Source organism: Sphaerulina musiva (assembly GCF_000320565.1).
Source record: "Sphaerulina musiva SO2202 unplaced genomic scaffold SEPMUscaffold_3, whole genome shotgun sequence".
Taxonomy (NCBI): domain Eukaryota; kingdom Fungi; phylum Ascomycota; class Dothideomycetes; order Mycosphaerellales; family Mycosphaerellaceae; genus Sphaerulina; species Sphaerulina musiva.
This window is the reverse complement of record NW_016017385.1, coordinates 1394796-1408480: the sequence shown is the minus strand read 5'-3', so window position 1 is coordinate 1408480 and position 13685 is coordinate 1394796. Positions and strand designations below refer to the sequence as shown.

The following is a 13685-nucleotide window of genomic DNA, read 5'->3' as shown; positions in this document are numbered from 1 at the left end:
GATGTTCGTGGAAAAGTACATGTACTTCCTATTGCGTGCCGTTTCTTGGCTGACTCGTGTACCTTGACAATATTTCACTTATGCAACCAATGGTGAGTGATTATAGGTATACTGTGCCACTGTGGCGGTGCTGCGTGGGTGGCTCTAGGTGGCACCTACTATGCACTTTCCATTCACCTCTAGGTATCAACATTCCATAGTACACCTCTCGTCACTTTCACTCTCATCCGCTCACGAGAACGACCATTCCTGCTGTCGCTGTGCTCGCTCGGGAATATGTTCGTGCGTGTCGTCCTGGACCAGCCGGCCAATGTGGCTTATACCAACCTGGACATTATTTCCGGCCAAGTCGTGATTCGAACGCCCAAAAGCGAGAATGTCAACTCGGTCGTCGTCAAGCTCGAAGGGGAGAGCCGGACGAGGCTGATGAGTGCGCCTGGTCCGAACGGGGAGAGGCCCAAGCCGATGATCGAGTATCACAAGCTGTTGTATAAAGTGCAGATGGTGTTTCCTGACGCCCATGCGGCAGAAGGACGAAGTACAATGACGATGGGCAGGACGGCCTATGGCCTGCCGCCTGGCGAACACATGTACCCCTTTTCTTTCAAGGTACACCATGGAGCACTCCGGACTCTACTCGCGAGACGGGCCACTGATGGACTGTACTATAGATCCCATTCAACAACAACTGCACCGCGAACGGCCTGCAGCAGCCAAAGATTGTGGGCATGGAAATCGCAAGACCTGCGACTCGGCATGTCAAGAAGACGCTGCCGCCCACGCTGAGCGGATTCCCGGGCGAGGCAGAAATCAGATACTATGTCAAATGCACAGTCAACCGGCACGGCTTTCTGAAGGAGAATGCCCGAACCCAAGTACCCTTCAATTTCTTTCCGATTGAGAACCCTCGCCCACCCGTGACGGGATCGGAAAGCTTTGCTCGTCAGAAGCATATGTTCGACGGCTTTCCCGGCCCTATGAATGAGAGTGCCAAAGAAAAGATGAAAGGGATATTCGGCAAGAAGTCGAGTAGCACGCCCAATTCGCCACTGGTAGCGGGTGGCCCGCCGCTGGTCAGCATCGACGCACGCCTCCCCGAGCCTGCCATCCTGACCTGCAACCAAGACATTCCTCTTCGACTGATATTCAAGAAGCTGAGTGAGGTCGGCGACCAGGTCTTCATGAACTCATTGCAAATCTCCCTGATTGGTTACACCAAAATTCGCGCGCACGAAGTCTATCGGACGGAAAGCAACAGCTGGATCATATGCAGCACCAGCAATACCAACGTACCACTCGGTAGTCCATCAGACCCCGTGGATGCGGAGAGCATTCTTGATGATCGTTTCTGGCGAGGTCCCGGGCATACCCTACCCAACACAGTCGCTCCGTCCTTTGAAATCTGTAACATTGAACGATCGTACCAACTTGACATTCGTATTGGGTTGAGCTACGGCAATCGAGACGCGAAGGTACGCATTGGGCAGTGGCGAACGGTGGTGAGAAATTCGATGAAGAAACAGTCTTAATCACCATACTATCGCTCGCACAACTTTGCATTGTAAGCTGACATTCTGTTCCACAGCCACAACAGGTCGTTCTGCCTCTCCGCATGGACTGTCAAATCTATTCTGGTATAGCGCCACCAGCGGAAGTGATTGCGCGCATGGCAGAGGCGAATTCGGGAATACTCCATGGACGAAAACAAGATAAGATCTGGAATCAGGGGAGAATGGACACTGATTTCGGATCTAATCAAATACCGCCCACTCCGTTCGATGCTTCAGCTGCACCATGGCCTTCACATGCCCACGCTGGTAGTAGTGCTGTCCCGCAATACGACGAAGCGCCTCCACCGAGTTATGAGGATGCCATCGCTGATCGATCGGGGCCTGTCACTGCACCACGGCCGACGTACGCGCCTCCTGCGCAGGTAGAGGATCCCTTATTAGGTGGCGATGAGAAGAAGGGCTGGCATTAGGTGTATGATGTTTGTAGCATTAGTAGCATGAGTGGAAATAGAGATGTGCGGAGGGGAGAGTGTATGAGAAGATGGACGAAGAAGAAGAAGAAGAACAAGAAGAAAAGAAGAAGAAGAGAATAACGCCAAGCCTCAGTCTTAGTAAGAACAGACGTTGTGATCACTGGGACGTTCAGGTTCCCATGGAGCCACAATGCAGATGCAAATGCGTCCACAAACGGATTGACCGTCTCATATCCGACATAGGTAAGGTACTTTACGTGCTGATATCACTCTCACAGAATTGCAGAAGAACAAAGAATCATCCCTATACCATACTATTATTGGAAACCGGTGTCAAGATGCCGAAGCACTGATATCACTAGGTACATACTGTATGCACGTGGGTGGGGGCCTGATCAGCGTGTGCGGTTCCGTTATTCACTCGCACGACATGGAGGATGGGAAAATGAGAGGACGGGGGTTGTTACACGGAAATTCATTATCAATCGACTCACAATCACACTGCAGTCCGTGAGAGGTATACCTACAAAACTGCGGGAAAGTCCAGAAGTCGTCCTGTCCTTTCTTGTTCTCTTCTCTTCTCTTCTCTCACCTTCCTACTCAAGTCAGTATACCTCAGCTACCTATACTTCAATATCAGATCATATAAAAGCATCAAGATGTGGACTATCTTGTCCGCTGTGGCTACAGGCGTGGGAGCCCATTGTCTCTTCTTCAACCGCGGCGAACATCACATGTACCCCATCAAGTACATGCAGCTCTTCTTCCTCATTTGTGCTGGCAGTGGCATCTACCTGAGCAATGTTGCCGGACTCTCCCCTCTCGCCGCCGCTTCGACCGTGTCCGCGCTCGCCTTCAGCTGGCTGGTCGGCGTGTACTCGAGCCTTCTGGTCTATCGACTTTGGCTGCATCCCCTCGCTCGATTTCCCGGTCCCTGGCAAGCACGACTGAGCGACCTGTGGCTCTCGACCAAGCTCTCGAATCTGGACGGCTATTATGTGATTGATGGCTTCCACCAGAAGTACGGGAAGTATGTTCGAGTGGGTAGCAATGTCCTGTCCATTACAGATCCGGCGATCATGCAACCTGCATATGGCACGAATGCGAAAGCCGCCAAGTCGGACTGGTATGATGGCACGGGACCGCATCACAGTATGCAATCAGTGCGCAGCAAAGCCGTGCATGATCGGCGTCGAAGGTTGTGGTATGTTGTTGTTACTGATTTGCCTACACGTCCCTTGCTTTTTGGCTAAGGTCGGATTGTGCTAGGGCTCCCGCGTTCAGTGACAAAGCGGTCCGAGAGTACGAAAAAACGGTACATGAACTCAACGACAAGTTAATATCGAGAATCGACGGATTCCGAGGCGAGCCTGTCAATATGACGACCTGGTTTAATTTGTACAGCTTCGACGTGATGGGCAGATTAGCCTTTGGCAAAGAGTATCATATGATTGAAAATGGAAAACGACACTGGGCCCTCGGTAAGCATGGTGCCCGGCCGTACTGTCACGACTGGGACAAATGCTGAACGTTGGTAGATCTACTGACCGAGGGAATGGAAATCAGTGGGTTCAAGGTACCAACGTGGGTGTTCCGCGTACTCATTTCGGTTCCTGGTCTTGCTGGTGGATACTGTAATGTCGCCCTCCTGATACATGGAGCCCGCTGACATCTTGTAGATAAATTCTTGAATTTTTGCACGTCTGAGCTCAAATGGCGTGTCGAGAATGACGGCAAAGTGACTGGCAAAGACATTACGGGATGGTTGCTCAAGGCATACGCCGACGAGAAGCACCCCGAGGCGGATCTCATGTTGCAAGGTGATGCTCGCTTGATCATTGTTGCCGGATCCGACACGACATCAGCGACGCTCACGTACTTGTTTTATCACCTGGCGAAGAGCCGGGAGCAGGTAGAGAGGCTCCGACAGGAGCTGAGACCCTTGACAACTGGTGACTGGAGCGACAAGGACATCCAACATGCCGATCATCTCAACGGGGCAATCAACGAGGCTCTGAGGCTTCATCCTCCCGTGCCATCGGGGTTGTATCGCTTGACGCCGCCAGAAGGGATGCAAGTGGGCGACGTGTATATCCCTGGTGGCGTGACCTTTTTCGCTCCCCAGTACAGCATGGGACGAGATGAAGACATCTACACCGACGCGAATGCATTTGTTCCGGAACGATGGTACTCGAAGCCAGAGATGATCAAGCATCCTGACGCGTTTGCACCCTTCTCAATGGGCCCGTTTGGTTGCATTGGAAAGAATCGTAAGCACGCACGCTACCGGTTCCTCGCCTCATCGGGCCAATGCCGTTGCTGACTGCATGCACCTTACCTAGTTGCTCGTATGGAGTTGCGTACATTGACTGCTCGACTGCTGCTCAAGTATGACATTGCCTTTGCCCCTGGTGAAGATGGCACCCGAATTCTGACGGAGACCAAGGGTAAGCGATGGCGAAACAAACATACCCACCACGTGGTAAACACTGTCGCTGAATCATATCTACTAGATCACTTCACCCTGACCGTAGGACAGCTGGACCTCGTCTTCACGCCCGCTACGAGTTGATAGGAAAAGAAGGAAGAAAAAGGGGGGCTTTGAGAAGCGCGGCGCTGCCGGAAAGTGTACGACAGACAGATTCGTGTAACATGAGTAGCTGAGCTTGTGTAACACGGCTGTATCCATTGCATATCTCACTCCGACGCGATTCCACAAATTTTGTCAATACGTGTCAGTGTGTGTGTGGTACTGGGGAAGGAAAGCAATGAGCAGCAGATGACCTGTTGCAGCCAACATGAATTAGCTGCGGTTGCGGCCGCACCCATTCGGCTTGTTAGGAGGGAATGGAAGTGGTACCTGTAGGTAACGCCGCATTTACCGACTACTCTGACTCGTGTTTTTCGAGATGGAACTGGTCAGGATTGATGAGGAATATTGATATAGAGAGGCTGAATTATTACGATGATATTGTTGCTTGCTGTATGGGGATATGTTACCTAGGTACTCAGTACTGGTACTGGAGTGTATCTACCTTACCGTTCCACCTGATTCTTTTGTGATTCTTTTGTGATTTGATTGATCATTGATTGACATGAGAGATCCGAGTCGTCGCTTGCGAGAGCCGAGAGCCTCAGAGAGGAACATGCATATATTCTGCAGGGTATCCCCAGATTCTTGGCATCGATATCTCAGGTACCTTATGACCTCGGATCTTTCACCACTTTATGCACATGCTTGTATGTCTATTGCGGCTGTTTTGCTTGTTGGACCATGTGGTCGCTCTACCGACATGAGTAATCCTTTCTTCATCAATGCAGTGCCGTCCGGTTGTCGGTAGGATATAGCATCACCTGGTACTTCCTGTCTGTCTCTCTCCTTCTCTTCCATTCTCTTCCTCCCCCTCTTGCACACCAACTCCCCATTCTACAGAACATACCTACCATACACACACTGCAGATCAGATCTCATATACCGCCATCGAAGACCACCCTCATCGCCTACCATGGCAGCCTCCGCCACCATCTCCTCCTCCATCGACGCAGCCAATCCTCTACTCCAAGTTCCCTTCTCCGAGCCACCCTACCTCCTCGGTCTGCCTTCCCCCTTCTACGCCGAAAAGCATTTGCGGTTCCAAAAGGCCTGTCGAGCATGGCTCGAAGAGCACTTTCTCCCCTACTGCATGGACTGGGAGAACTCGGGTGACCTACCCCACGATCTCTTCGCCAAATTCAATCAATACAACATGTTGCTCCCCAACCTCCCCTCCCCTCTGCCTGTCACATGGCTGCATCAATTGGGCATCAAAGACATCCTCGGCACGCCCGTGGAAGAGTGGGATTACGTGCACACGGGCATCTGGATCGACGAGGTACATCGCAGTGGGCTCGCAGGACCCGCGAGTGGGTTGACGGCGGGATTTGCATATGCGATTCCGCCAATTATTAAATATGGTTCGAAGCAGTTGCAGGATCGATTTTTACCGGATCTGTTGTCGGGGAGGAAGAGGGCGTGTATTGCCATTACGGAACCGGATGCTGGGAGTGATGTTGCGAATGTGGGGACTACGGCGGTTAAGTCGAAGGATGGGAAATATTATATTGTGAATGGGACGAAGAAGTGGTGAGTTTTGTTTGCTTCCTTCCACCCATGGTGGGGAGTGTGGGTTGGGGTTTGGTTGGAGGAGAATTGAGGGACTGATTCATGGGTGTGATAGGATCACGAACGGTGTTTGGAGCGATTATGCTACCATGGCCGTGCGCACGGGAGGGAAGGGAGCTGGTGGTCTGACGCTTTTGGTCGTGCCATTGAAAGCCCAGGGTGTGGATATGAGGAGGCTCAAGGTGACAGGCAGCAAGACTGGAGGAACGACATTTATCGAGTTGGAGGATGTTAAAGTGCCCGCGGAGAACATCATTGGGGAAGAAGGCAAGGGGATGTTTTACGTGATGAACAATTTGTGAGTTCCCTCCAGACTACATGTGATGTTCGATTTTGATCTCAGGGAGGCATTGACTTTGGTGATGATGATGCTGATGACAACAGCAACCACGAACGTCTGCTCATCGCAATCGGAGTGACTCGCCAAGCACGGGTGGCACTATCCTCAGCAATGGCATATGTCATGAAGCGAGAAGCCTTCGGCAAAGCCCTCGTCGAACAACCCGTCGTGCGCAACCGTCTCGCCAAAGCGGGCGCAGAGCTGGAAACGTTACAAGCGTGGCTGAACGAATTCTTGTGGCAGATGAACCACCTGCCCAAGAGTCAAGCCGATACGAGACTGGGTGGTTTGACCGCACTCGTCAAAGCCAAAGCCGGCATGGTCTTCAACGAGTGTGCTCAAACGGGCGTGATGTTGTTCGGTGGCAACGGTTTCACGGAAACGGGCCAGGGCGAGCTGGTCGCGCACATTTATCGTGATGTGTTTGGCGCGAGGATTCCGGGAGGGTCGGAAGATGTTATGGTGAGTTCATACATTCGTAATCTGCCTTGTGTCACGATCGTCGTTGTTGTGCTTCCTTTTTTCTTTGGAATGTCAACGCTGACTGTGTGCTTTGTGCCATATTATAGCTGGACCTGGCTGTGAGGCAGTTGGTGAAGAACTACCAAAAGGCTACGAAGTTGCTGGAGAAAGAGGGCAAGTCGCGACTTTGAAATGCTTGGATTGTTGGAGGAGATTGTATAAGGTAGTCGATGTATTCAATCTTTGTATGAGGTATGATGAATGATACAGGTATTACTATACGTATGGGGGCAACGTACATGTAATTGATATCCCCTCTTGTCGCAAAATGAAGGTTTTGCAAAAAACTCTTTGTCTGAACTTGTACAATATGCACAGTCATTCACTTGATGAATCAGAATGGGGCCGGGGAATGCCGTTCCTCCAGACAAATAGGAGCTGCCGGATAGTGCCGGCGCTGCCGCGGACTGCCGCCAGACTCGGAGGCGCCGGGGGTTTGTCGCTTACTAAACGACTCTACGCTCAAATTGGTCTAGCGCGTCGAGACAGGGCCGCACCTGCATCCATCTCGAACCAGCATCTCGACAAGTCCGCTTCATCCTCTTCACTACAACAACCACCACCATCATCAACCAGTACTCCGTCGCAACTACCAACTTCCATTCCTCGCAAAGCGCTCGGTTACACCATCGCATACCTATCTCGGTAACGTCTGCGACTGCGATTTACGGCATTCCAATCCCTTTCATCCACTCACGGACTGCAACTGTGGAGCGCGTCTTGCGTACTCCCGCGCCTCGCCACCTGGTGACGGCAACTTCATCGGTGCAGACGAGCAGAAAAGAGTAGCAGCGGGCTGGACAGGCTGGAAGGCGGTGGACGTGGCTCGGTGTGTGTGAGGGCGTCGGCAGAAAGTAACAGGCAGGCTAGCGAGGCGCGTTAATTCGAGATGTCGTACGCACACGGAGATGCCATGTCGGCCATGGCAGAGGAGGAGGAAAACTTTGAAGACAACACAATTACGGCCGAGGACTGCTGGACCGTCATTCACTCCTTCTTCTCCACCAAAGGCCTGGTCTCGCAGCAGCTTGATTCTTTCGATGAATTTGCCAGTACGACTATGCAGGAGATCGTGGACGAGACTCCAGCGATTGTCATCGATCAAAATGTGGCATCAGATGGAGACGATGAGACCAACATGCCTATCGTGAAGCGACGATACATCATCGAGTTGGGCATGTTGACCATCTCCCAAGCTGCCATGACCGAGGGCGATGGTAGCACGCGACAAATGCATCCACACGAGGCGCGTTTACGGAATCTGACTTATTCTTCGCCCATGTTTATCAACATGAGGAAGAAAATGATGCTTGCGCGTGAACGATCGATTGGCGGTCATTTGAGCGAGGATGGCACGCACTGGATAGATCCTGTGGGCTGGGACGGTTACACGACCGAAACTGTGTGGGAAGATGATCCAGACAATCCGATGGAGGCCAAGGATCAGGTTTTCATTGGCAAGCTACCCATCATGCTGAAATCCAAGATCTGTGCGCTGCGCAATCGCAGCGAGCAAGAGCTTTACGCCTTCCAAGAATGTCCCTTCGATCAGGGCGGTTACTTCATCATCAACGGCTCCGAAAAGGTCTTGATTGCACAGGAGCGTAGTGCAGCTAATATTGTGCAAGTGTTCAAGAAGAAAGGCACAAACACACCAGTTGTTGCAGAGCTCCGAAGTGCAATCGAAAAGGGTACACGCTTGATCAGCTCCATGGGAATTAGGTTGTACAATCAATCCGCGCAGTCGGCAGTCTCGGGCAAGACTATTCGAGTGACAGTCCCATACCTCAAGGTCGATATTCCAATCGGTATTGTCTTCCGTGCGCTCGGTATCGTATCTGACGAAGACATCCTGAACCACATCGTGGACAAGAGCGACACGCAAATGCTGGAAATGCTCAAGCCGTGCTTGGAAGAAGCTTTCGTGATTCAAGACAAGGATGTCGCACTCGACTACATAGGTCGCAGAGGCCAACAGCAAGGCACAAAAGACAAGCGAATTCGATATGCTAAAGAAGTCATGCAGAAAGAATTTCTTCCGCACATCTCTCAAGAGGAGGGCAGCGAGACGAAGAAGGCCTTTTTCTTGGGATACATGGTCAACCGCATGCTGCAATGTGCGTTGGGCCGGACAGACGAAGACGACCGTGATCACTTTGGTAAGAAGCGCCTTGACCTGGCAGGTCCGCTCATGGCGCAGGTCTTCCGCCTGAAGTTCCAGCAACTAGTGAAAGAGATGAAGCAATACCTCCACCGCTGCGTAGAGACGGGGCGCGAGTTCAACATCACTTTAGCCGTCAAGACTAACATCATTACATCTGGTCTACGGTACTGTCTCGCCACCGGTAACTGGGGAGACCAGAAGAAGGCGTCTTCGTCAAAAGCCGGTGTCAGTCAGGTGCTGAACCGATACACATATGCATCAACGCTGAGCCATCTACGGAGAACGAACACGCCCATTGGTCGCGATGGCAAGATCGCAAAACCGCGGCAGTTGCATAATACACATTGGGGACTCGTGTGTCCCGCAGAAACACCCGAGGGACAGGCTTGTGGATTGGTCAAGAATTTGTCCCTGATGTGTTATGTTACCGTCGGAACACCAGGCACGCCCCTTATTGACTTCATGCGCCAGCGTGGCATGGACCTGCTCGAGGAATATGATCCTGTCATGAATCCAAAAGCGACGAAAATCATGCTTAACGGTACTTGGATCGGTGTGCACCATAACCCGGGGCACCTCGCGGAAGTCCTCAGGACCCTGAGGCGCAAGGACACGATTAGTTTCGAAGTAACCATCATTCGAGACGTCCGTGACCGCGAGATTAGAGTCTTCACAGACGCCGGGCGTGTATGTCGCCCACTCTTTGTGGTTGACAATGATCCAAAAAGCTCGAATCGTGGTCACCTGGTGCTGAATCAAGAACACATTGGCAAGCTCCAGCAAGACCAAGAGATCCTTGCTGGTTTAGAAGGTGTGACCGAAGAAGAGCGCGAGTCGTCAATTTACGGCTGGACCGGTCTCACCCGAGAGGGTGTCGTCGAGTACCTGGATGCAGAGGAGGAGGAAACGGCCATGATTTCCATGACGCCAGAAGACCTCGAGGAGCACAGAAATATGCGACAGGGGATCCAGTGGGACGATGCTAGAGACGATCCCCACCGCCGAATCAAGCCCGCGCCAAATGCCTCGGTGCGGACGTGGACGCATTGCGAGATTCATCCAGCCATGATTCTCGGCATTTGTGCCAGTATCATTCCCTTCCCCGATCACAACCAATCGCCTCGTAATACTTATCAGGTAAGTGGTTGTCTCTTTTTCCCCCCCAGTCTTCAAGAAAGCTAACATTTGTCTGCAGAGTGCCATGGGAAAGCAAGCTATGGGTGTAACGCTCACCAACTACAACGTGCGCATGGACACCATGGCGAACGTACTCTACTACCCACAGAAACCACTTGCAACGACAAGAAGTATGGAATTCTTGCGTTTCCGAGATCTGCCTGCGGGGCAAAACGCCATCGTCGCCATCGCCACATATTCTGGTTACAACCAGGAAGATTCCGTCATCATGAACCAGAGCAGTATCGATCGTGGCCTCTTCCGGTCCTTATTTTTCCGTGCCTATATGGATCAAGAGAAGCGTGTTGGTATGAGTGTAGTGGAGGCCTTTGAGAAGCCCACTCGTTCCGACACTATGCGCATGAAGCAAGGTTCATACGACAAGCTTGATGACGATGGCATCGTGGCTCCCGGTGCTCGTGTGAGTGGAGACGACATCATTATCGGCAAAACTGCGCCTATGCCACCAGATGCAGAAGAGCTTGGACAGCGAACAAAGCTGCACGTCAAGCGCGATGTCAGTACCCCGTTGAGGTCTACAGAGAACGGTCTCATCGACCAAGTACTTCTTACTACGAATACTGAAGGCCTTCGATTTGTCAAAGTCCGCACGAGAGTGACCAAGGTGCCACAAATTGGTGACAAATTCGCCTCTCGTCACGGACAAAAGGGTACTATTGGTATAACCTACCGACAAGAAGATATGCCCTTCAGTGCCGATGGCCTCACACCCGACATCATCATCAACCCCCACGCCATTCCTAGTCGTATGACGATTGCTCACTTAATTGAGTGCTTACTTTCCAAAGTCGGTGCGTTGCAAGGTCAGGAAGGAGATGCTACGCCTTTCACGGATGTCACTGTCACATCGGTTTCACAAATTCTGGCAGCGGCCGGCTTCCAGCAGCGTGGCTTCGAAGTCATGTACAATGGACACACCGGCAAGAAGCTCAATGCGCAAGTCTTTCTTGGTCCCACATACTACCAGCGCCTCCGCCACATGGTCGACGACAAGATTCACGCTCGAGCACGTGGACCTCTGCAAATCCTCACTCGCCAGCCGGTGGAGGGTCGTGCCAGAGATGGTGGACTGCGTTTCGGAGAGATGGAACGCGATTGTATGATTGCCCATGGCGCCTCCGCCTTCCTCAAGGAGCGTCTCCTTGACGTCTCCGACGCCTTCCGAGTTCACATTTGCGAGATTTGCGGTCTCATGACGCCCATCGCTTCGATCAAGAAGCAACAGTTTGAGTGCAGACCGTGCAAGAACAAGACGAAGATTGCCCAGGTCATCATTCCTTATGCTGCGAAGCTCCTCTTCCAGGAGTTAGCAGCTATGAATGTGGCCACTCGCATGTTCACCGATCGCAGTGGTATCAGCATTCGGTAGAGCTTGAACGAATGCGCTCGTACTCCGGCGGCGACTGTGACTCCGCAGGCGTCGAGGGAGGATACTTTGATGACAGGAGAGGTCGCCAAGGACGTAGCTACATGTGGTGCGACCGATAGATGCAGATCAGAGCGCGCACTCTTGAGGCTACCACGTTTGAAAGTGTAAGTTGTGGGTGCAGGTGGTCACACGTGCTTCTCTGCGCCGCACAAGCAATGATATTTGGGGGTTGGTGGATGAAAGAGGGGAACAAAACGGTCTTGACTAGGTACGGGGACCTGTAGCATTAGAGAGTAATGAGCGGCATGCTATCGCGTTGGCATAGCTATACCAAAAGAATCCAGAGCATATCCTCACAGTTCAACGCATTGTGCATTCTTAGATATGAAGGACGGATCGGTATCACAAAGCCTAGTTGGATCAGCTTGAAGTGAATTGAATAATGGAAAATCCTGGCTCCCGCGGACTTGCCTCCACACGGATCAGCCGAAGGCTCGAAGCCATCAAACTTACGTATGACGTCGCCTCGAAGCTCAATGTTCTCAATTCCGATCTCTCGGTTGCTTTGAGAGCTTCCAGTCCATCGTACACTCATTCGCAATCATGTTTTCAACGCGTCTCTTTCGTCCGGCTGCGCAGCTATCGCAGGTAACGACCACTCGGCCCTTGTGATGAAGCTGAGAGGAAGAGAAGAAACGGAAATGCTGACTCAATGGCACTTTTAGCACGTCCGTCGATACGCATCCGAAGCACCAAAGAGTGGCGGGACCAATCCTTTCCTGCTCGGCGCAGTCGGTGTCGCTGCACTAGGTGGAGGATACTATGCGTTTTCAGGCACGAAAGACCCGGTAGCAACGGCCATCGAGAACACAGCCGCTGCATACGAAAACAAGACTCCGGCGCAGGGAGGTCCGCCGGACAAGGTCTTCATCGGTGGTGATCAAGGCTTCATCAGTCTGAAGTTGGACAAAGTGGAAGATGTCAATCACAATACGAAGAAGTTCATCTTCGCATTTGAGAATCCCGAGGCCGTGAGCGGACTGCCCGTGACGAGCGCACTCATCACGAAATACAAGGGCCCGGAAGACAAGAAGCCCACGATCAGGCCATACACACCCGTATCAGATGAAGGAGATCGGGGACATATGGATCTGCTGGTGAAGAAGTACCAGGGAGGTCCCATGTCGACACATTTGCATGACATGAAGCCCGGCGACACACTCGAGATCAAGGGCCCGATTCCCAAGTACCCGTGGTCGACGAACAAGCACGACCACGTTGCGCTGATTGCAGGCGGCACTGGAGTGACACCCATGTACCAGCTTGCACGAGGAATCTTCAACAATCCCCTGGACAAGACGAAGGTGACCCTCGTGTTCGGCAACGTGACCGAGGAAGACATCCTGCTGAAGCCCGAATTCGACCAGCTCGAGAAGGACTTCCCGCAACGATTCCGCGCCTTCTATGTGCTGGACAATCCTCCTGCGGGCTGGAAGCAAGGAAAAGGCTTCATCAACAAGGAGCTGCTCAAGACGGTCTTGCCTCCTAGCGACTCGGAGAACGTGAAGGTGTTTGTGTGTGGGCCTCCGGGTCTGTACAAGGCTTTGTCGGGGCCGAAGAAGAGTCCGCAAGACCAAGGCGAGCTCGATGGCATTCTGAAGGAACTGGGATACACGAAGGAGCAAGTTTTCAAGTTTTAGACTACGATGCCATAGAGACTTTTTCTTGGACAGATCAGATAGAGAGACATGAAAATCTTCTCCCGTCACTCGCCTTCTCGCCTTGCCCTTGACGCTTAATCGGTTAATAGTTTCAAGGCATTAAGGCATACTATAATTTACCGAGAGATGTCCGAATCCCCCACACCCACGGCACGTCATCCGAGAGCATTGAATCTGTTCCATACATGTAGATTGTTGCTCTGTGACGCGACAGCGACGTCGCCCA

General features: G+C 52.1%; 5 protein-coding genes across 5 annotated transcripts; all 5 read left to right on the top strand.

Moving 5' to 3' along the window:
* Positions 1–276: 276 nt before the first annotated feature.
* SEPMUDRAFT_140196 (uncharacterized protein) lies at positions 277–1981 on the top strand (the record flags this gene model as incomplete). Its single annotated transcript, XM_016902927.1, has 3 exons — positions 277–609; positions 672–1499; positions 1586–1981. The coding sequence occupies 3 exons, from the start codon at positions 277–279 to the stop codon at positions 1979–1981; spliced, it is 1557 nt and encodes a 518-aa protein (XP_016762557.1).
* A 662-nt stretch (positions 1982–2643) lies between these two features.
* Positions 2644–4685, top strand: SEPMUDRAFT_62786 (cytochrome P450 monooxygenase; the record flags this gene model as incomplete). The annotated part of the gene is made up of 6 exons (XM_016909611.1): positions 2644–3188; positions 3254–3465; positions 3523–3618; positions 3664–4254; positions 4327–4431; positions 4498–4685. The coding sequence occupies 6 exons, from the start codon at positions 2644–2646 to the stop codon at positions 4554–4556; spliced, it is 1608 nt and encodes a 535-aa protein (XP_016762556.1). The 3' UTR covers positions 4557–4685.
* Positions 4686–5250: 565 nt separating this feature from the next.
* Positions 5251–7235, top strand: SEPMUDRAFT_148145 (acyl-CoA dehydrogenase). The gene is made up of 4 exons (XM_016904735.1): positions 5251–6107; positions 6202–6444; positions 6531–6948; positions 7056–7235. Exons 1-4 carry the CDS (start codon positions 5491–5493, stop codon positions 7137–7139), a joined length of 1362 nt encoding a protein of 453 aa, XP_016762555.1. The 5' UTR covers positions 5251–5490; the 3' UTR covers positions 7140–7235.
* A 337-nt stretch (positions 7236–7572) lies between these two features.
* SEPMUDRAFT_148144 (beta and beta-prime subunits of DNA dependent RNA-polymerase) lies at positions 7573–12095 on the top strand. The gene is made up of 2 exons (XM_016904734.1): positions 7573–10309; positions 10368–12095. The coding sequence occupies exons 1-2, from the start codon at positions 7898–7900 to the stop codon at positions 11736–11738; spliced, it is 3783 nt and encodes a 1260-aa protein (XP_016762554.1). The 5' UTR covers positions 7573–7897; the 3' UTR covers positions 11739–12095.
* A 198-nt stretch (positions 12096–12293) lies between these two features.
* Positions 12294–13504, top strand: SEPMUDRAFT_148143 (NADH-cytochrome b5 reductase 2). The gene is made up of 2 exons (XM_016904733.1): positions 12294–12386; positions 12464–13504. The coding sequence occupies exons 1-2, from the start codon at positions 12342–12344 to the stop codon at positions 13436–13438; spliced, it is 1020 nt and encodes a 339-aa protein (XP_016762553.1). The 5' UTR covers positions 12294–12341; the 3' UTR covers positions 13439–13504.
* Positions 13505–13685: the final 181 nt, after the last annotated feature.